A 22,122-nucleotide genomic window follows, 5' to 3' on the forward strand; every position below is an offset into this window, starting at 1 on the left:
AATGTCCATGTTCAGTATCTTTGATTTGAGGATTTCTAATAAAAACAATATCACTGCCGTTAAAGGTTGAACAGACTTGGTAGCGTTCTGTTTTTCTCGACGAAAGAACGTTTCACTTTCAAAGGTTACCTAGCCTGTTATCTTGAAGAACACATTTTGTGTACAGAAGTGACCGAATTCTCCACCCTCTCGTGATTTGGATCAAAAAAGCATATCAAGTGGGCTAATTCCTTTTTAATCATAGGAGGCGGTGGGGTGGGGGGGGGAGGGGGGCAGCGAAGCAGAACATATAAGCACCAATTTATTCTATTCATTAGGGTTTCGCCGTATAGGAGTCACCGTATTTGACTTTCACCAAGTGGCTGAGTGGTTCATCATTGTTAACTAAGTTGATAAGCGACACCCAGTGAACTTAGACAACACGGCAGGCTTGGAAGGGGGGGGGGGGGGATTGACTGTAGGAAACATGCACTTGCAGATTTGTCGGCCATGATAGTTCACGGGAGATTTTAATATTAGTTATGAAGAACATAAAGTCTAATTTTCAGTTGAACTGTGAGAGTCTGAGAAAAACCGTGTGGCCAACTGCAGTCTCCCTCCACTGCAAGCTGTACGGAGGAAAGGGAGACCTGGAGAAGACGGCATCATTCGTCTCGCTGTCCGGACTGACAGTATAACTAGTGTGATCGACAAGAAGAAGAAAGAGTTGAACTGTCTGATTCATTGCTTTGGGGCTTGCGTGCGCTGCCGACATTTTGCAACGTTTGCCTTTGGTTTAAACAATGTTTTATTTCCATTTACTTATACATGACATTGACATTTACTTTGGCTTATGGTGGTGTCTTCAAACACATTTTAAATCCCCAAAAAGTAAGCAAATGGCAGACAGATACATCATATGCAAAATTAGAGAGATGAGCACAAAAATATCATTCATGTTTAGTACCATAAAAAAAACTTGCGAAATTGGGGATAAGTATACAGTCAGAGAGAGAGAGGGAGAGAGAGACAGAGAGAAAGGGATGGGGAGGGAGGGAGAGAGAGATGTTCTGTGTTTGTCTAATTATGTCCGAACCGGCCAGAACGTCTGATATATTCCTGGACGGGTTTAATAGTATAATTATAAACATTGTCAGACAACCTTACATGTATACCCCCTTCCAGTGGTGTAGACATATTAATGAAACGACTGTTTGCCTTTCATTGAATATAAACTGTTTCACAGAATGTTGTGCTAAAAGGCACAGCAAAGACTTGGCCCATAACTTTATGAAAATCAGGACGACAAATGGCTGTGCTTGCAGTTGACAGGGTTTTCTCTCTACGTTCTTGGTGGCACGAACGCTGTTCTGTAGGAGAGCTATGTCAAGGAAAAACGCTGCTTATTATCAAACACACAGCCGTTTTCAAAAACGGCGGACTCACAATTTCATATTCTTTACAGATTGTTTGGATGCACACACACACGCACGCACGCACGCACGCACGCACACACACACACAGTCACACGCACACAGTCATACACGCACTCACTCACACACACACACACAGTCATACACGCACTCACACACACACACACACACAGCACACACACAGTCACTGTGACACGCACACATACATACACACTTACGCACGAACGCACACACACAAAGAGACACACACACGAACAAACACACAAACACACACACACACACACACACACACACACTCGGGAAAAATAGAGAGCGAGGAGACGTTTTAGGGAGGGTATCGGCCGCAAACAGATAAAAACTTGCTCAGACTGAACATCAAACAGAGAAAATGAAGCACTTCGCGTCGTGCCGCTAACTTTGATCACCAATATTTATCAGTGTGGTCAACGCGTCGGTTTATCCAGTGCACTGCATTGCATGCACCGAGTTGATGCAGAAGCCAAACATTGGCATTCCTGCCACCTCCACCCTCCCAGACACCACTCAACCTGTGCCTTTAAACAACTACGCCGCTCCTAACCATCAGCAGGTCACCCCACTCCCCCAACCCAGTCGTGACCCCACCTCACCCCACCTGACACCCCAAATTCTAAAATAAGACTACGGAGAGAGAGAGAGAGAGCGGGGGGGGGGGGGGTAGAGAGAGAGGGGGCGAGAGAGAGAGAGGGGGGAGGGGGGCGGGGGAAAAAGAAGGGTTGGGGGAGAGAGAATAAAAGGAAAGAATCACGTAAAAACCACGATGAAATGTTTCCATGTGACACACACCTTTTTCTTTTTCTTTTTTGGGGGACTAAAGAGGAAACCAACCCCTCTATGTTTTGACAAACTTTCTCAAACGTGAAAGGCAAACTAAAAAAAAATCACTTCCAAATGTATTGGCATTCACAATTGTTGACAGGCTTGACCAAAAAAAAGCGTTTCACGGACATTTCTTGTTTTCGTCTATTCCGGAAAAGATGTGTCAGACACACTAAACTTTGTTTATTCTGCACTGCAAACAATAACGAAACTATTGCTCATTTTCGTTTCCGTTCGGTAACAAAACAAAAATTACTTAATATTAAGGCTGTCTAAAAATAAGCCTGAATTCGACTTCGCAAAGACTTCGCGAGGTCTTGTTACCAAACATTCAGTCCCCATGGCCGAGTGGTAATGCACTTGCGCTCGGAAGCGAGAGGTTGCGTGTTCAGGCCTGGGTCAGGCCGCAATTTTCTCCCCCCTTTCCTAACCTAGGTGGTGGGTTCAAGTGCTAGTCTTTCGGATGAGACGAAAAACCGAGGTCCCTTCGTGTACACTACATTGGGGTGTGCACGTTAAAGATCCCACGATTGACAAAAGGGTCTTTCCTGGCAAAATTGTATAGGCATAGATAAAAATGTCCACCAAATACCCGTGTGACTTGAAATAAAGTGTAAACAAATTCCATCTCACACGGCATTAAGTCTCAGGGCTTGGAAACATGAATACACGCATGCAGGAAAAAGAAGAAAAAATGGGTAGCGCCGTATACTGTATGGCAGCTCGCTTTCCCCAGGGAGAAAGCAGCCCGAATTTCTGTGAGGTTACCCTCATGGACTATATAAAATCTTATCCTTATCCTCCTTATCCTCCCAATTAATTTGAGACTTCACGCTGTCGTGCAGCATAAAAGGTCATGTGCGTATGATGACCCAAGAATGGTCCACCAGCGGTTGCCCCATCCGCATGACGGTTGGCGGTAAACTATTTCATATCTATAGGTGTCTTTAATGGAATGTACCATTTTGCGGACAGTAACAAAGAAAATGTGATGCCTCAAGCTCAAGAATCATGAATGTTTTATTTCAGACCTCAGTCTGGAAAACATGACACAGAATCATGAATGTTTTATTTCAGGCCTCAATCTGAAGAAAAAAAATGAGACACCATAACAAATAGTAGTAAATATGAAAATGTGCGCTATCGTTGAGCATGGACCTTCTTCTTCTTCTTCTTCTTCTTCTTCTTCGTACGACGGTTGTGTCAGGCTCAGAATCCGGAGGATGCCACGAACATGGACGTTCTTTCCAGGTCCTCCAGTGCGAGCATGGACCAATTGGTAAACCTCCACGCACTTGCACGCGCATTACGCCCTCTACACTTTATCCCACCCCCACCCCCCTCCCGCATGTACACACACATAATATTAATCCTGTTTGTAAAACGGCTTGTGATGAAACAGTACAGTTAACCTGTGGAAGGGATGTTTGGCAGTTTACTGACTGTTAAAATGTATGTTGTTCTACGAGTTCAAAGCAGAATCCGCAAACTTCCGTCAAGTCTATAAAACGGCTCATACTGAAACAGAACAGCAGTGCAAAACTGTGGAAGGGCTGTTTGACGGTCAAAAGACTGTTAAAATGTATGTTGACCTACAAGCTCAAAGCAGACCCCGCAAACTTCCGTTTCATGTCAGACGGAGAAGGCAAGTGAAGCACCTCGCACCATGCAGCTAACTTTTAGCACCAATATTTGACCATTTGTCGAACACCAGGGGCTTTCAGTGCACTGCAAAAACCAAACATTGTTCGCCCACAATCTCTCTCTCTCTCTCTCTCTCTCTCTCTCTCTCTCTCTCTCTCTGCCTGTGTTTGGCCCAGGGGCCGGTTGGGGGTTGAAATTACACACACTCATACGCACGCACGCACGCACACTTGCACACACATACACACGCACACACACACAAACACGCGTACGCACGCATGCACGTACGCATGCACGCACACATTCACACACACCACCGTTCACACATAAACACACACACCGTTCACACATAAACACACACACATAAACACACGCAAGCACGCACTCACGCACGCACGCACGACACACACACACACGACACACACACACACACACACACACACACACACACATAAACACTTTTTTAGATTTCCAAAGAATCGGAAAGAGAACTGTGAGTTGACAGATGACCGAACGTGAGATTGAAGAGTGCAGGATGAAAAAGTCTAGGCAGGAGTACTACAAGACAAATTAAAGCTCGGAGGGCACGTCAGGGGGTGGTGGTGGGGTGGGGGGGGGGTGGCTTGGGCGTGCAGAAGCATTGCAAAACAATCTCCGCTGACCTCTCCCTCCCTCCCCCTGACCCCCTGTCCCATCTTCCCTTTTACATCTGTGCTGGGTTCTCACGGTATTGAAGTCATTTCCATGTAAACGATTCGGCTTAACTTACTACTGTGGAACTTGTCTATAACGGCCACCCCAGGGACCGACCAGAAGTGGTCCTTTTAGACAGGTAGTCGCTTTGGAAAGGTGAATTAATTATATAGGAAAGATTCTCGTCGAGGTTATTTTGGGTTGGTCGTAACGGGCAGGTGGTCCTTATCAAGAGGTGGTCGCCGAGGCAGGTTCGACTGTTTCTCATACTCTGCCCGGACAAAAGGCTTCCCGTGTAAAAGATTCAGGTCACAGTTTCCAATATGTCAAGGCTTTTACATGGGGTAAGCAGGGATCGCGCTAGCTTTTTATAAAACGCGTAAGTCATACGCAACGAAACGAAAAAAACGCGTCACGGACCAATATTTTTGCGTAAACACGCACGAAAGACTTAAAGACACTCCTTACCTAAATACGGCGAGTTTTCCTGTCGAACTCCGCGCACGCCTGTCGAATAACACCCCTGCTGTCTCCAACCTTCGGGCCTTGCGAGTTTGTTTCCCGCTCTAATACGACTAGACACACTTTCCGCCTTTTGGAAGCGCGAGATGGGAGAGCAGCTAATGTCTGTTTCATACCCTCGTTACGTTCGTTTGCGATACTTCGATGCAAAAAGAAACGGACTTTAGTTTTGACGCGCAGATTTCATGTGTGTCGTCACTTCTCGAGCCCTATAGTCAGTTTCAGGATCGGGTGATTATTAAGTCAGAGCAAAAGCGCTGCGTGAAGACAAGAAAAAGTTACAATATTTTTGCGTATGGCTTACGCGGCGCGGCGAAAAAAACGCGTCAGCGACTTTTAAAATGCGTCAAATACGCAAAAATCGTGCGTAAACGCGATCCCTGGGTAAGACCATCCCACCACTTGGACTCTTCCCAAAACTCAGCATCCTGACTCATTCTTGTAGCCTCCGGCGTATAGCAGCCTTCATCAGGGCCTCCGGAGTTGCTGTCTGAGCGAACGACGAAGAAGAAGAAGAACTCATTCCTGTGCAAATCGGGACTTTTGTATGAATTGATTTCTTCTGCAACATGAATGCGTCACAAAATTTCATCTTTGCACAACAACAAAAATCCACAAACAAAGAGACTCTGACTGTCAACGTTTTAAAATCCAGAATGTATTGTTTTGTTAAAATAAAAAAAAATACATTTGAATGATTAATTGACGTTTTGTGGTAAAACAATTTAATTTTGGGTAAACATTTATCTTCAAGAAAAATAAAGATCGAAATTTGAAGTATGTGTTACTTTACTCTAAACCAGCCCAATCATAGAATAGCGAAGCAATTCCTTCACATTTATGAACAGATTTTGTTTCCTAGGTAGATATTAGAGGCACAAAATACATTTACTGCGATAAAAGGCTTTTGTTTTTTGTACTAAAACAGAATTTCTAAAATTATTCCTCGGTAATTCAGAGAAAGTATCTCTTTGTCATTGCACAAAAAAGGGAAAGAAGATTGAACAGTAAGTCGAGAAGATGAGTATTTCCCAATGACGGCGCACTGGCGCTCAAAAAACGATTCGGGACTGAAACAAAACAGCGTCAAAAGTGTTCCCAGTAATGTAAATTGTTAGTGAATCGCTTTGAAAATGATCACTTTATTGCAAAGAAGAAGGTGACGACAAAACTACATCGCAGAATGATTCTATGGTGTTCCAAGTACCTACAAATGCTGATAACTCAAAACAGAGTTTTAGACCGAAAACTGAAGAACAGAAAGTACACACACGACGTTTTAAACTAAAGCTCTCCTTTTGAAATACTTTGAAAGTAGTGTGACATGAGCATGAGCTTGAGAACATGCTTCGAAACTTTAGAAAATCAGTAAGAGATCAGAGTTAAAGCTTGTCAATTTTTTTTTATTGTCTCTGCGTTGTCCCACTAACACAAGACAGGGCGTATCATTCTACCTTTGAACTCCGCCTGAAGAAAGAAGGACGGAGGGAATGGTGGTGCTTTGATTGTCTTAAACTTAGTTTAACGATTTGATTTGTTCCGGCTTATATATCGTTAGAGTTGATGGATCGAAGGTAGGATTTGGTTAGAGGTGTTTTGATTTGCTGTACTTGATGATGATGCTTCTGGTGTCAACTGAAACAAGAAAGGTAGGTTGTTGGAACGTTTGTTATTGACAAAACAATACATTCACAAATATATCGACCCAACGGTCTTTTAAGTGGACAGGCACACAATTAATAACGAAAACTTATCTGGCTGATTTTTTCTTCCGCCTGCCACGAAGCCGCAAGCGAATGAATTTTACTTTACTTTGTTTACTTTGGAAGAAAAAGTCGTTGGTGAGCTTTCCGCACTGTAGAAGGATGAACTTGGGTTCTTTGTGTCAGTCAACACGGTGATCGTTGCATCCAGAGTTGTGTATCTCTTTTGTTTTGTTTTGTTTTGTTTTGTAACTCGGGTACAGAAAAAGAACAATTAAAAATATAGGCTGATGGTATAAGAAGGAAAGCCACACACAAAAAAGGGAATGGAAGGAATCAGTATCGTGAGTGTGGTTGGGAAAGATAGTGACTGAGGCAAACGGATGATAGGCTTAAACAGGCCTTTTTGAATGCAGAACATATTCAAATGATACTTTCTGGCGAGATCTAAATAATGTTAAAAACAGTTGTATGTCAAAACTGAAACTTAAGTAGTAGTTCTAATCAAGTTTCCGATTTCAGACTGATGAAGAAAATTGTTTTGTATCTCAACTGATCCTGACTTACAGCGTGTGGTGTCTCCGGTGTAACTTGACATTTTTATTCCACGAAAAATTTACTCCGGAGTAAATATTTCGTACGAAATTCTTACTCCGAGTACACTTTTCAAGGCACGAAAATATTACTCCCTCCACGAAATTTTTACTCCCCATTTTTTTTACTTCCAGTAAAAAATCTCGTACGCAAAAATGGGATGCGGGCGAAGAGATAATGCCAATAAGTGATTTCGTGCACACGAATGTCGCGCTACCCTCCTTGCACGCCTTCCACCACCAAGACTAACAGGGGACAAGGGAGTAACAATTTCGTACAGTGGCATGGGAAGTTAAATTGCTCGTGTTGGGGTGAAGTAATTTATTCGTTATTTATTCGTCAGGGGAGTAACATTTTTGTACGAAATGTTTACTCGGAACTCACCTGTCTTGGGGAGTACTTTTCTCGTCAGTGCAATGGTGGAGTGCTTTTTTCGTAAAGGGAGTAAGTTTTTCGTACGAAATGTTTACTCCGGAGTAAACATCTCGTGGGAGTAATTTTCTCGTGTTACACCGGCGTACAGAACACAGTCTGTGTTATGTACAGACTCTTTTACGACCAAGCTCCAGTCTCTTTTGTCCTTCAACAACCAACTCGTTGTGACTGTCAATTTACACAACAGTGACTGTGTGTAGGAGTCCTGTCCTGTCTTTTTCCCGCTAATTGAGTTGTTGACGCACTAGCGACCCCCCCCCCCCCCCTTCCTCCTTCTTTTAAACAGTATGTCCATTTGCATTCACGTCTTCAAGCTTATCACTGCTGGGTTTTTTTCTTCTTTAAAGGCGAATTTTTTTGCTTTCTTTCTACGATTTATCTAAGTTTGCATTGTTTCTTAGACTGACCCACACCCCTCCCCAGCCCACCCCCCGTCGGCTCGACATTTGTGTGATTTGTAGGCTCATTGAAAGAAGAGGGTGGGGGGGGGGGGGGTGTCATCGTGATTATATTGTGCATGTTGTACATTGTCTCAGTCCAAGCCTTTGAGCATCCTGGCCGGCTCTGTAGAAAAAAGGTTTTTCCATGCTCTATAGAAAGAGGTTTTCACATTGTTGAACTTTGTGTATGCTGTGTTGAAAGACGTTTTAGCGATGGCTCCATCGTCAAAGCTGATGCTAGCTGTGCTTTGTTCTCGACCGCTTGGGAGCAAGGCAAGGGTTTGGCATGGCTGTAGTAACGGATTGTTCAAGCTAGACCGGCATTATTGATGACGTCAGCAGTAACTGGGTTGCATTGAATGGCGGCGTGGACCACAGTATTCTGTGGCGTGGACAGTGGAATCATGTCCCGTTTACTCCTCTCTGTCCTACTGTGTGTGTTATGAGCAAACCTCTCACTTTAGGGAAGGGGAAGGGGGGCGAGAGAGTCGTGTTTAAAGATTTATAAGGCGCTCCCTTGTTTGTTCAGACGGATACACGTATGGGTCCGTGTTTATGTTTGCCTGACGACGGCATAGAGATGAGCAGCGTATCATATATTGCTCCTTTGATTGTCCCGCCCCGCGTATTTGATAGAGGGAACAGTTATGAATATTCTTCAAATTGTTTACCGATGCATACCGTCAGAGAGGGGGCTACACCTATGTCTGACTTTTAGGCTTGCCTATTTTCATACTAGGTGGGGTATTTTTCATGAATTTTGGACTCTTTCTGGCGCTGGCCCTGTTTTGTCTTATCAAAACAAAGGTGTCTTCATGAGTTCATCGGTCTGCACACAAATCCCTGGGGAGAAAATGTATGAGTTGTTTCTTTATCTCGTTTTCCTCCTAACTCTAGGAGTGACAGATCCCCCTTGGTCTATACACTTTGAATTTGCTGATGACAGTTAGCTGAAAAGATGTTTATTCATCAGTTACAATGCATGAACAATCTACATGAATAACACTTTGTTTGGGACATATGAGACATTTCGTTGGAGATTCACATTTTAGTTAAGCTTATGTTTGGTGGGTTACTGATATAATATTATTGCCATTTTTCTCCTTCAAAATTGTCCATCAAGTTCTACTTCTACTGATCCTATGGTCTGTTTCTCAAGTGACAGCTAAATACTAGAAGGCTGTGGCTATATCCACGGGTCCGTGTCTCTAGACTCGATGCTATATCCACGTCACTGACGTCATCGTACTCAAGGGACGCTACTCTCGCCTTATATTTTGCTGCTTTCGGTTGGGCACTTCAGTTCACTGACTTCAGCTGTCAAATTTTAAAAGTAAAAACTCTCTTTTATTCTTAAATAACGAGTTAGACTCTATGAGTGGAATACAGGGTCCAAAGTTCGATCAGCAGCACTTTGAATGGTAGGAGAGGGGAGTTTATGTGATACAATGTAAACAAAGCCAGCTGCCGTCCTGCGGGTGAAAATTTCTCAGCTCTTATCAACGAAATGTTTTGGAGAAAAGAAGAGAAGAGCAACGTAAAAGAAAGGAAAGTTAAGAGGGGGAAAAATAAGTCTAAACATTTATTTTAACAAAAATCAAAAGAAGACGAGGGCCAGGCTCTAACTGGAGGTCTCGTGGACTGTTTGACTATTCACTACCGTCTGAGCTACGGAGCCAACATGGCCGTTAATGGAAAAATAGGAATCTATATTTCGTGCGATACTTCCTGATGACTGCTATCGATCGACGAACTTTACGAAAGTTGCACATGAGTGCACTCCTGTAAAGGCTTCGAGTTTAGTTTGCAGGCTGTCAAAAGAGTTGATTGTGTTGTGGTAAAAACAAAATGGCACTTGATAAGAGTGCCAACGCAAGGCTTCCCGTGTGACGATGACGTCAGTGACGTGGATAGAGCCTGGGGACTAGAGACACGGACCCGTGGATATAGCCACAACCATACTAGAAATGGTTACTTTTGTAGTTTTCTAGAGGACATATGGGGGGCTGATGAAGTAGTCATTGTGGTGTGGTTTTGAAATGTGTAAAGTTCATGTTGAAAGCCATACCCTGTCCCTGACATTTCCAACAAGAACAAGTCGTGTAAGGCGAAATTACTTCATTTAGTCAAGCTGTGGAACTCACAGAATGAAACTGAACGTAGTCCGCCGCTAGTGCAAAAGGCAGTGAAAGCGACAAGCCTGTTTGGCGTGGTAGCGATTGCGCTGTGCTTCATAGCACGCTTTACTGTACCTCTCTTCGTTTTAACTTTCTGAGCGTGTTTTTAATCCAAACATATCATATCTATATGTTTTTGGAATCAGGAACCCACAAGGAATAAGATGAAATAGTTTTTAAAACGATTTCGGAAATTTAATTTTGATCATAATTTTTATATTTTTAATTTTCAGAGCTTGTTTTTAATCCAAATATAACATATTTATATGTTTTTGGAATCAGAAAATGACGAAGAATAAGATGAAATTGTTTTTGGATCGTTTAATAAAAAAATAATTTTAATTACAAGTTTCCGATTTTTAATGACCAAACTCACTCATTAGTTTTTAAGCCACCAAGCTGAAATGCAATACCAAACCCCGGCCTTCGTCGAAGATTGCTTTGCCAAAATTTCAATCAATTTAATGGAAAAATGAGGGTGTGACAGTGCCGCCTCAACTTTTACAAAAGCCGGATATGACGTCATCAAAGGTATAAATTTATCGAAAAAATGAAAAAAAAACGTCCGGGGATATCTTACCCAGGAACTCTCATGTCAAATTTCATAAAGATCGGCCCAGTAGTTTAGTCTGAATCGCTCTACACACACACATAAATGACTTTGCCTTTCTTGTTTTTAAGGCTTGATTCAATAACATTAACAATGCTCACAGTCTGCCTGTGTCACCATTTTCATCAGAAAGAAGTGTTGGTGGGAAGTTCAACTTCAGATGTTCTTCTTTGTTGTTGTTTTTGTCATCATCATCATCGTCGTTGCCGCCATCAGCAGAATTCACGCTATAACTAAGAAGACATTTTTTTTCAGTTTTCCCTTGTCTGCATCCTGTCCTGTAAAGTTTATGCATGTGAGAAAAAAAAAGAGAATTAAAAAAAAAGGAGAAATTGTTCAATAATACTTGCGGACCTTCTTAACATCTCATATTTACAATCCTGCCTGACTTTCTGTTGCAGACATACCAGTGGGCCGTCAACACTGTCCAGTTCCTGGGGGCGCTGAAGCTGGAACAGGCAGCAACAATCAGCAGCATACAGAAGCTCATCCAATCTCTGGACGGCTACCTTAACGGCCATCCGCCCGTTCAGGACTGCTCATTCCAGTCCCTCATCTCCACCGCCGACGGTCTGGACAACGAAAGGCTCAGTCATCAATGCAGGCTGGCTCAGCTTCGCTGCGAAGAGACACGACAGCTGTTGCTGGCACGGAAAGACACTTTGGAGAAAGCTTTAAAACAGCTGCAGAAGGACTTAGGCACTCCGGACTCGTTCGAGTTCGAGGCAGCAGACCTGAGCCCCGCACCTCAGGACTCCCACTCCCAGGCGGAGAGATGCTGCGATGAGGAGGGGGTGGAAAGTGCGTCTTGCTACGTTCCTCATGGCAGTCCTGTATGGCGTCAAGGGATTCACATCACCCCTGCTCCCTCCCCGTACGTGGCAGACCCTGACCAGTCCTACGGGAAGATGCCCTACTTGGCAGCTATAGGGGAAGTTGCAGGACCCAGCAGGTGAGCATGAATGAAAAGGATTAGAGTAAAGTATTACTGCTTGAAGAGAAGATTTATTGAAGAGAAAAAGTGAGGTGCTCCTCTATGTCATTTACTGTGTGCCCCCTCCCCCCCTCTCTCTCTCTCTCTTCCCCACCAGTCCCTTTTCTTTTTTTTCTTTTCTTTGTCCCCAATAACCTCCCCTTTCTAATCTAATCCTTGTTTGTGTGGGTGTGTACAAATGTCTGTGTGTCTGTTTGTGTGTATGTTTGCGTGTGTGTGTGTGTTAAAATGTCTCTGTGTGTCCGTTTTTACATTTAGTCAGTCAGAACGTTTCAGAACGTTTCAGTCAGAACGTTTAATTGCCAAAAAACATGATAGTTCATTGCGATGGGGAGGTTGGGGGAGAAGGAAACAATTCCGATGGCAAGAAAAGCGTTATAATGTACAAATCATGGGGATGGTTCACGGTTTTCATCCCTCACCCGACATGAGAAGTTCCGCGTCAGTTTTTGTATTGTCCGTTTGTTCAGTGTGAAAAGCAAATTAACACAGTTCTTCCGAATGTCTCAGCACAAGCAAAAGTCCCGAATCATACCCAGAGACAACGAATATGCGAAACGAATAGTCATTGCTGTCAACTGTGACGTTTCTGAGCACAGACACTTCTTGTAGCACTGTTCGGAGCTGATCTTTGAACTTGCCTCTGTCGACTGGTGACCCTTGCCGAAGCTTCTTACAGTACTCCTTTTCTTCTAGTAGCATGTAGCGAGCTGCTTGTTTTATCATCCAGTACGTGCCTGGAAGATCGTCACTGCTGTAGTCTTTGACCAGCACAAAATTGTCTGTTTTGCACAGCAATGACTGATTGTCGCCTGTCTTGTCAAGTTTTGACTACCGTATTTGACGGACTACAAGCCGCGACTTTTTTTTTTTTTTAAATCGCATTGCGGCTTATAAAAAGATGCGGCTAAAATGTTACCTAAACTTGAATAGCATTCGCGTATCACCTAATGGAAGTCGCCGCGGATTTTCATTTCGCTCGATTAGCGATTACCGGTACTTTATTAGCTCTCTGCTCAAGACTCGGCGCTTTTCTCTTTCTTTCGCGAATCTTCGTTTGTCAACAAGTCGTCGTGACAAGATCGCGTACAGAGAAACACCGGATGTATCAGGATCTCGCGCGCGCGAGATTTCGGTTTTTTTTATGACTCGCGATAGTTGGAGGAGCGAGAGCCGCCATGTTGTGTTTTCGTCTGCTCGAAATGTGCGCAAAAGTCGTAAATCATCCCAAAAAAGCTTATTCCGGGCGGGACTACATGTGTGTGTTGGTTACAAATTGTGTGTGTGATATTTTTCTTCAAACTTTTTCACTTTTCTTCTTTGTTTCACTTGTTTATTCTCGGAGCCGATTTCGCCAAATACCGTACTTTCGTTTGCCTGGTTGTTTTGATTGATTGACACGATCTGATTATATTTTTTTCGACGGCGGCTAATATAGTGACGCGGCCTATACGTGGCTCGTCCCAATTTTTTTGTTAAAAGTCGGGGGTGCGGCTTATAAAACGGTGCGTCTTGTAATCCGTCAAATACGGTAAATGTTTTAACATTGAGGGGGAATCGAGATGAGGGTCGTGGTGTAAGTATGTGTGTGTGTGTGTACAGCGATTCAGAGAAAACTACCGGACCGATCTTCATGACACTTTACATGAGAGTTCCTGAGTATGATATCCCCACACGTTTTTTTCATTTTTTTTATTAATGTCTTTGATGACGTCATATCCGTCATTTTGTGAAAGTTGAGGCGGCACTGTCACACTCTCAATTTTCAACCAAATTGGTTGGAATTTTTTTCAAGTAATCTTCGACGAAGCCCGGACTTTGGTATTGCATTTCAGCATGGAGGCTTAAAAATTAATTAAAATTTAAATGAGTGCTCATTACAGTTGTCATAAAAATCGATATTTCACAAACAGATTTGAAATTGAGTGCATCGTATTCTTCATCTAATTCTGAATCTAAAAATATATACATATGTCCTGTTTACTCTTAAAATGTGATCACAGTTAAGGAAAATTGATTAATTAGTACTACGATTAACAATTTAAGAAATCGATCCAAAAATGATTTCATCGTATTTATTATCATTTCCTGATTCAAAAAACATATGGATATGATATGTTGTATTCTAAGCAAGCTCCGAAATTACAAAAGAATATAGAAAAGCGCACTTTCCTTCTTAGCGCAATAGGCTACCGCACTATTCTAGCTTGTCAATTTCACTTCGTTTTGCACGTGAAAAGTGAGCGATTTTCTTGTCGCGGGGATTGCAGAAGCTGTATTGTGTTCGTGAAAAAATGCAGTGCATTCAGTTTCATTCCTTGAAATCGACAGCTTGACTAAATGTTGTAATTTCGCCTTAGGCGACTTGTGTTTCCGTTTGTGTGTTCATGTATGTTTGTTTCTTGTAATTGAACAATGCTGGGGGAGCATCAGGTGAAAGAGTGTAGTTAATGTGGTGTTGTTTGATCAGCCCCGAATGCACTATTACAGCATCAGGTGAAAGAGTGTAGTTAATGTGGTGTTGTTTGATCAGCCCCGAATGCACTATTACAGCATCAGGTGAAAGAGTGTAGTTAATGTGGTGTTGTTTGATCAGTTCCGAATGCACTATTACAGCATCAGGTGAAAGAGTGTAGTTAATGTGGTGTTGTTTGATCAGCCCCGAATGCACTATTACAGCATCAGGTGAAAGAGTGTAGTTAATGTGGTGTTGTTTGATCAGCCCCGAATGCACTATTACAGCATCAGGTGAAAGAGTGTAGTTAATGTGGTGTTGTTTGATCAGCCCCGAATGCACTATTACAGCCTCAAGCAGTAGCGCAAACAAAAACTTAACATACTTTACTGTACTCTGTTGTAGAATGCCAGAGGAGGAGGAGGCGCTGTCCCAGAAAAGCGACAGGGAGCAAATTGAGAAAGCGGCCGGAGTGCCTAGTCCGACGCCATGGTCACCAGCCTCAGTGAATTCACACCTGTCCCCGAAAAGCGACAGCGAGCAAATTGAGAAAGCGGCCGGAGTCCACAAGCCTCCACCCCACAGGCACAGGTAACATCTTTGCTGCTGAGTTGTCTGAGCCTGCTAGACTAGGTAATGTTTGTGGAATGTACAGAGGGGTGACAAAAGTGATGCATACTCAGGGTCGACAAAATACAAACTGAAAGTTGGAGCATCGCGCGAAACTTCACCTCATTGGAACTAAACAACAGAGGTTTACAAAATGTCACATGGTGTGGCCTTTTTGTCACAGAATTTTATAACTGCCGTCTGTCAGTTCTTGGCCTGGGCTTGTGGAGTTTTGAACATGATCAGATAAAGTAAACGGCAGACAGGTAGGTGAAAACAAGTAACTGTACCGGTGAGAAAAGATATGTAAGGCCAAAAAAAAAAAATAGGTCTGTTTACGGTAACCCGACCGACCCTATTTTTTTCGCGCGACCCTAGACTTTTTTTTGGCATTTGAGGGGGAAAAAAATTAAAATAACGTAAAAATATGGTTTTTTGGGGAGAAAAAAAAAAAAAGAAATCCCGACCTACCGACCCTATTTTTTGGGCCTATGTTACCGTAAACAGACCTATTTTTTTTTTTGGCCTAAGATATATCTCCTTACTCTCACTATTCCAGCTTATAAATGTAAAATCAAAAAACAAGAAAGGTAGGTTGTTGGAACGTTTGTTATTGACAAAACAATACATTTACATTGTGTAGCATTGTAAATAGCCTTTGTAAATAGTCGTCACTTGGTAGCATTGCAAATCTTCTTCTTACAGACTTTTTACGCGTTGCTTTGTTGCAAACTATAGTCAGTAATCTGGAGCAAAGGACCCTCAACTAATTAACAAAGTTTGACGGCCTGTGGCAAGCAAACTATTTTGTAGCGATTTTTCTTTAGGGCGATTCAAATGTACGGCTCTAAATTTACGTCTTCCAATATATGCATCACGTATGGCATCACCCTGTAGTATAGTATCCTTTGTAAAAACAGCCATAACAATAATAGGACAGGTAGTACATTTTCCTGGTAGTACATGCATTATTAGGAAGGTGAGTTGGGTGGGTTTTTGTGTTATGTGTTTTTTTTTAACTTAAAGATTTGAATTGTCTGGCTTTAGTTTTCTGACTGTACCAATTACCGGATGACACTCAAACTGCTTGTTCTGATTCTATTGCCATGCCTGATGATGTGCAGAAACTAGCAGAACGACTGCAGCTTCTGGCTGATCCAAATAAATGAACATTTATTTTATATTCTTCAGTTACCTAAACAAGAAAGTGACTGGGTGAGATGAACAAAGTTAAAAAAACAAAAGAATTCTGTACTCGCAAATACAAGGACAGCACATACAATACCAAACCAAACGTTCGCTTGTAGACGCTTCTTCAGGACGAACAAACAAACACAAATTAAAACAAAAAGCAGAAAACAAAAGCAAGAACTTTTCATTTCACGGACACTAAATGAATCCACTGTATGTGTGTGCAGGACGGCTCACCTGATAATCCAAGAGCTGACACAGACAGAGAAAGACTACTCTGAGGCCCTCAACTACACACTGCGTCACTACGAGCCGGAGATGAGGCGGCCCGATGTGCCACAGGCCCTGCGCGGCAAGGGGAACACGATATTCTCCAACTTAAAAGCCATCGCCGACTTCCACAGCCAGTGTTTCCTCAAAGCTCTGGAGAACTGCCGCTCAAAACCCTTCCTTGTTGGCAGGTGCTTCCTCAGACATGTGAGTGCTTAGTTTTTTTTAATTGAGACTTGATTTGTCTTTCTAGCTGCTTAACAAAGTCATAGAAGGTCAAAACAATGGGGGAAAAGAAAACTTTGGAAAAAAAACATTGCAGCTAGTCTTCTGTAATTTTCCCTATGAATGTAATGAAGTTCAATTTCTGGAAAATAATTTCCACAGAAATGTAAGGTTTACAACCCCAAAATACTCCTAGAATACATGTACCACAGTATTGGCGTTAACCGGCAATTACCGGTGTTTTACGGGTTGAAACGAGAAAATACCAGAACAAAATTGGCTGCCGGTATGACCTACTGGTTGATTTTTAGAACTACCGGGGTTTTTTTCGCCGGTAAAACAACAAAACCACTACTTTGAGTTGGACTTTTACTGGTTCCAATGACCAGTCTACCGTGGTTTTTTTTTCTGGACTGTTTGTATTATAAAAGTTTGCGTACCGGTTTGAACAAATACTAGCACCATCACTGGTACCAGGTAGCTTGTCAAGAAATATATCAGAAGCTAAAAAAAAACTGCTTTAAAATGGTTGGACATGAGAATCTTGGGTTGGTTTTTCAGTGGTTGCACTAGTCTTTTTCACCCCCACAAAAAAATGCAACAGCCACCAGTCAGACCAAGCCAAAAAACGGAGTGATAGAATCATATCTGAGAGCAAAAATGAGACACTCTATTGTTGATCAGAATCTAAGGCAGAGCAGTGGGACATTTGTTTGAAAGTCTCAGACAAAAAATATTCGAAAACACAAAACCTGTGTACAAAGAAACTTGGGAGGGTGAAGAAAAAGATCCAGTTTTTTGCACGTCTTGCTTCCCTTACTTGGCAGGAAACATTTTCTCCTATCTCAAAAACGTGTTCATTTAGTTTTACGTACATGTACAAACCGAGTGTTCATTGTTGATTGGAAATTCCCGGATTTTTACCAGTTTTTGTTTTTGTTTTTTCAAACATCTTCGCTAACTCTGCGAATATTATGTTTGCCTCGTGTTCTCGGCATGCTAATGTGACAGGGTGACGTAGTAGTAGTCTCCCTTCACAGCAGACTCTGCAGAGTTGTCTGCCGGCAAAGAGCGCAAGCTATTTATAGTAGCTCGACGTTTCTTCTACGTCGCCAGCTAGACACCTGTCAATTCTAGAGTTCTGTTCGTGATAGGGTCTGGCTGCCGCCGTCTCCTTGTATGCTCTTGGGAACTTTTGCGTACCCACAGCAGTTTGAACTTTTTGAAGGGATATTAAGTTAGCTCTAAATTTCTCAACCGTTTGACTTGCTTTGTCTCCAAAGCTGATTGTTGCACTCGGTTACACTAATTTAAACTCACCTTTGTTGATGTGTTCGTTTCAGGAGCAAGATTTCCAGCTGTATGCTCTGTACACAAGGAACAAGCCCAGGTGTGACGAGCTCATGGCAGAACACGGCAAACACTTCTTCATGGTATGTCTTTACACTGATATACAGTGGAACCCCCCTTTTAAGACCCCCAATTTAAGACCTCCTCCCTTTTAAGACCCTGTTTTCTTGGATTTTCTGTACACAACCTGTGTAAATTTACCCCCATTTTCAGACTCCCTCCTTTTTAAGACCAGATTTTGTCAGATTTTTGGAGGTCTTAAAAGGGGGGTTCCACTGTATATTGTGTATGCCAATAGCGTTTTTTGACATTGTTGTTTTCTTCGGGTATGCATGATCAACAAAAAAAAAGAAGAAGTTTTAATGTGCTGCCACATACACACATTTTGTAATGTGATTAAGAAAAAAATGAGATTTCCAAAGTTTTCCTGATTTGATTGGCTGTTTCTGCAACCTCTGAGTCACTGGAATGTGTTAGATCTGCATGATACCCACTCAGGCATACCTTGAACAGACAATGCTGGGCATTTATTCTTTCTCTTGTTTCTTGTATAATAGACCTTTTTGGCATCTGAGCAGCTCTCACGAGGTATCCTCGAGACATGCTCTTTGCTTTGCTTCGAATGTCGCAAGAACTAAGATCTTTAGCCTATGCAGCTCTCGCGAGATAGCTGACCAATATGCTTTTCTAAGTTTTGAAAATTGCAAGAGCTTGGAATACCGATAGGATCTATAGCAAAGTACTGACTTTTGAAGGCTTTTTCCTACTCCCTTTGATTTTTAAAGGGTCGTTCAGTCTGCATAATTAAGCGAATGAAGCATCAATCAAATCGCTAACGTCATTGCAAACTGCAGTAGCAACCGCAACATCACAAACTGAATCTTTGTTATCAAAAAACAAGAAAGGTAGGTTGTTGGAATGTTTGTTATTGACAAAACTATACATTCACAAATATATCGACCCAGCAGTCTTTTAAGTGCACAGACAAACAATAACGAAAACTTATTTTTATAAAAGTTTTTGGATTTGAATCTTTGTTAGTTTGCCAACTCATACGTGCCTGACAGAGCAAGAAACATGGGGTAGGGCTGGTGTGCTGGGGAACCTCTCCCTTCTTCACAACTTTGCCTTTTTCTGACAATTCGCAACAAAACACAGACCTACGCCCTTTTGCCAGCTGACTTCCGGCTTCATGGATTGCAAATAAAAGGAGAAACTTGGGTTTGGTCCAGTCTGCTAAGGAACCTCTCCCACTCCCACTACTTCTCACATCTCTGATTGTTTTCAACAAAGCACAGAACACCGCCCTGTGGCCAGAACAGAATGTGGGTGCCACCCAAACAGGAGAGAACAAACCGCGGGGTCTGATTGGTTGAAATCACAACAAATCTCACGTTTCAACCAATCCAACACTGCGGCTGGCTCCCGTTTGGGTGTTAACTTCCTTGTGCACCTCAGTCCCGCTAGCTTCCTGCTTCTTTCAGTGCCTTCCTTGTGTAGAGGTCTAACATGTTTTGGTCGCTCTGCCCAAAGAAGCTTCCACGTCTGTCTGCAAACTTGGGCAGCTAACATACACACTTGGCCGTTTCTTCCCTTGTAGGACTAGGAGAGGCCGAGAATGAGGTTTTCACTGTTTGTTGCGCTGATGAATCTGTCTGTCCCTGTCTGGTGCTGAACGGTTATTTCAGGTCCTTGTTGTGGCTTGGGGCTTGTCGGTTAGGGAGTCGAGACTTGTTGCTGAGCAGCGTTGAATGTAGTACGCCTTGCTGTTGGCTTTGTATGTGAGGGGTGTGTGTGTGTGTGTGTCACTGTGTGTGTGTGTGTCACAGTGTGTGTGTGTCACTGTATGTGTGTGTGTGTCACTGTGTGTGTGTGTGTGTGTGTGTCTCTCTCTCTCTCTCTCTCTCTCTCTCTCTCTCTCTCTCTCTCTCTCTCTCTCTCTCTCTCTCTCTCTCTCTCTCTCTGTTTTGGTGTGTGTCTGCTTGTACTGAACTGATGTCTTGTGGATGTTAGCCACAAACCCACTCTATTCTTTTCTTTTCTTGGAAGCTGCTTTTTTTATGTCAGCTCCACGGTCATGTTCTATTTTGATCTGTAAGGAAGGGTTGAGTTAAAATCAATCTCAGCTATTTTGGTTTCAGTGCTTTTTTGCCATCTCTTCCACACACACAATCACTCTCTCTCTCTCTCTCTCTCTCTCTCTCTCTCTCTCTCTCTCTCTCTCTCTCTCTCTCTCTCTCGTTAGATTTAACAGGTACTAGGTATGTAGTTTGCAACTGTGGACTGTGATACCCACTTTTATGTAAAGTAAAAAATATCACTTTTAGTCATGGCAGCATGTAATTTCAGTAAATTGAATCTCGGAAAGTATACAGCATAGAGAAGAGAAAAAATACATGAAGACCACCACATGTATTTTTCTCCTCTTTTTTGAAATTTTGTTAAATTTTTTTTTGGATATACATGTACATTGTACCTTCATGGTCTTAACACTTTTTGTGCAGCATTCCTTTCCCTCTTCAGCCAAATATTGTACAAACCGTTATGCTTCTTTTTCGTCATGTCTGTTGTGGAAAATGTTTGGGCTTCCAGCTTCCACGTACACTCAAGTCTGTTTTGGGGAGAACATTTTCAAGTGAATGTTTTCATTTCTTGGTATGAGACAGCAGCTTACCTGGACATGCAGCTCAACCATCTTGCATACATGTATTCCAGCAACATAACATGTACATGTGACAGGGTGACGCAGTCGTACCCCTTGACACAGGCAGTTACTCTGCATTGACGGAGTTGTCTCCCTGTCAAAACGTGAGCTATTTATAGCAGCTCGCCGTTTCTGGTACGTCGGGAGACGGCACACCCGTGCAATGCAGGGATGTCGTTAGGCGTCGGACATCGGACATAGACCGATTACAAGGCTCACATGTCCGATTCACATAGCCTCATTGCGGTCAGATGTCCTATCGTTTTCAACTGAGCGCGGTCATGGTCCGATAAGAACTCCATTCCTTCGGACAGCGCGATATTTGATAATATTCTTTTCGTGATAGTGCTGAAGTTTTTGGTCGTTTTTTAGTTTGTTTGTTTCTCTTTTGTGTGTGTCCTGCACACAATGTTGGTGCATGTACTGATATGTGAGTTTGCACATGATTATTTTGTGTTTTACACACAATTATAATAAAATGTCTGAAAGCAGTCAAATGTCCTATTAATGCCGAAGAGCTCAGGACATTTGTCCTATTGGTATGAATTTGTGGCAACATCCCTGCAATTTGGAGTGGCTGTTTGTGATTGGGTGTGGCTGCTGTTGTCGCCTTGTATGCTCTTGGAAACCTTTGCGTACCCATGGCAGGGCTATTTTTGTTTGTTTGTTTGTTTGCTTAACGCCCAGCCGACCACGAAGGGCCATATCAGGGCGGTGCTGCTTTGACATTTAATGTGCGCCACACACAAGACAGAAGTCGCAGCACAGGCTTCATGTCTCACCCAGTCACATTATTCTGACACCGGACCAACCAGTCCTAGCACTAACCCCATAATGCCAGACGCCAGGCGGAGCAGCCACTAGATTGCCAATTTTAAAGTCTTAGGTATGACCCGGCCGGGGTTCGAACCCACGACCTCCCGATCACGGGGCGGACGCCTTACCACTAGGCCAACCGTGCCGGTATGGCAGGGCTATGAAGTTATCTCTAAAATCGTCAACCCTGTTTGACTGGCTTTGCCTCCACAGGTGATTGTTATGCTTCATGCACTCACTTACATGTTTTTTCCTATCGTTTGTTTTACAGGAGAAGCAGCTAGAGCTGCGTGACCAAATGGACCTGGCCTCCTACCTGCTCAAGCCCATACAGCGTATGGGCAAATACGCTCTGCTGCTCGGTCACTTCCTCAAGGACTGCCCTGAAGACTCGCCGGAATATTCTGAGGTCAAGGTGAG

General features: G+C 42.8%; 1 protein-coding gene across 1 annotated transcript in view; it reads left to right on the forward strand.

Moving 5' to 3' along the window:
• Positions 1-22,122, forward strand: part of LOC138961216 (puratrophin-1-like) — a gene marked incomplete at its 5' end in the record, with an annotated part of 74,761 nt that overhangs the window by 21,058 nt on the left and 31,581 nt on the right. Inside the window, 5 exon segments of the mRNA XM_070332818.1 lie at positions 11,490-12,040; positions 14,943-15,128; positions 16,565-16,814; positions 18,176-18,265; positions 21,974-22,117. Of these exon segments, the coding sequence (XP_070188919.1) occupies positions 11,490-12,040; positions 14,943-15,128; positions 16,565-16,814; positions 18,176-18,265; positions 21,974-22,117 (1,221 nt within the window).

The sequence above is a fragment of the Littorina saxatilis genome, linkage group LG1, assembly GCF_037325665.1.
Source record: "Littorina saxatilis isolate snail1 linkage group LG1, US_GU_Lsax_2.0, whole genome shotgun sequence".
NCBI lineage: Eukaryota > Metazoa > Mollusca > Gastropoda > Littorinimorpha > Littorinidae > Littorina > Littorina saxatilis.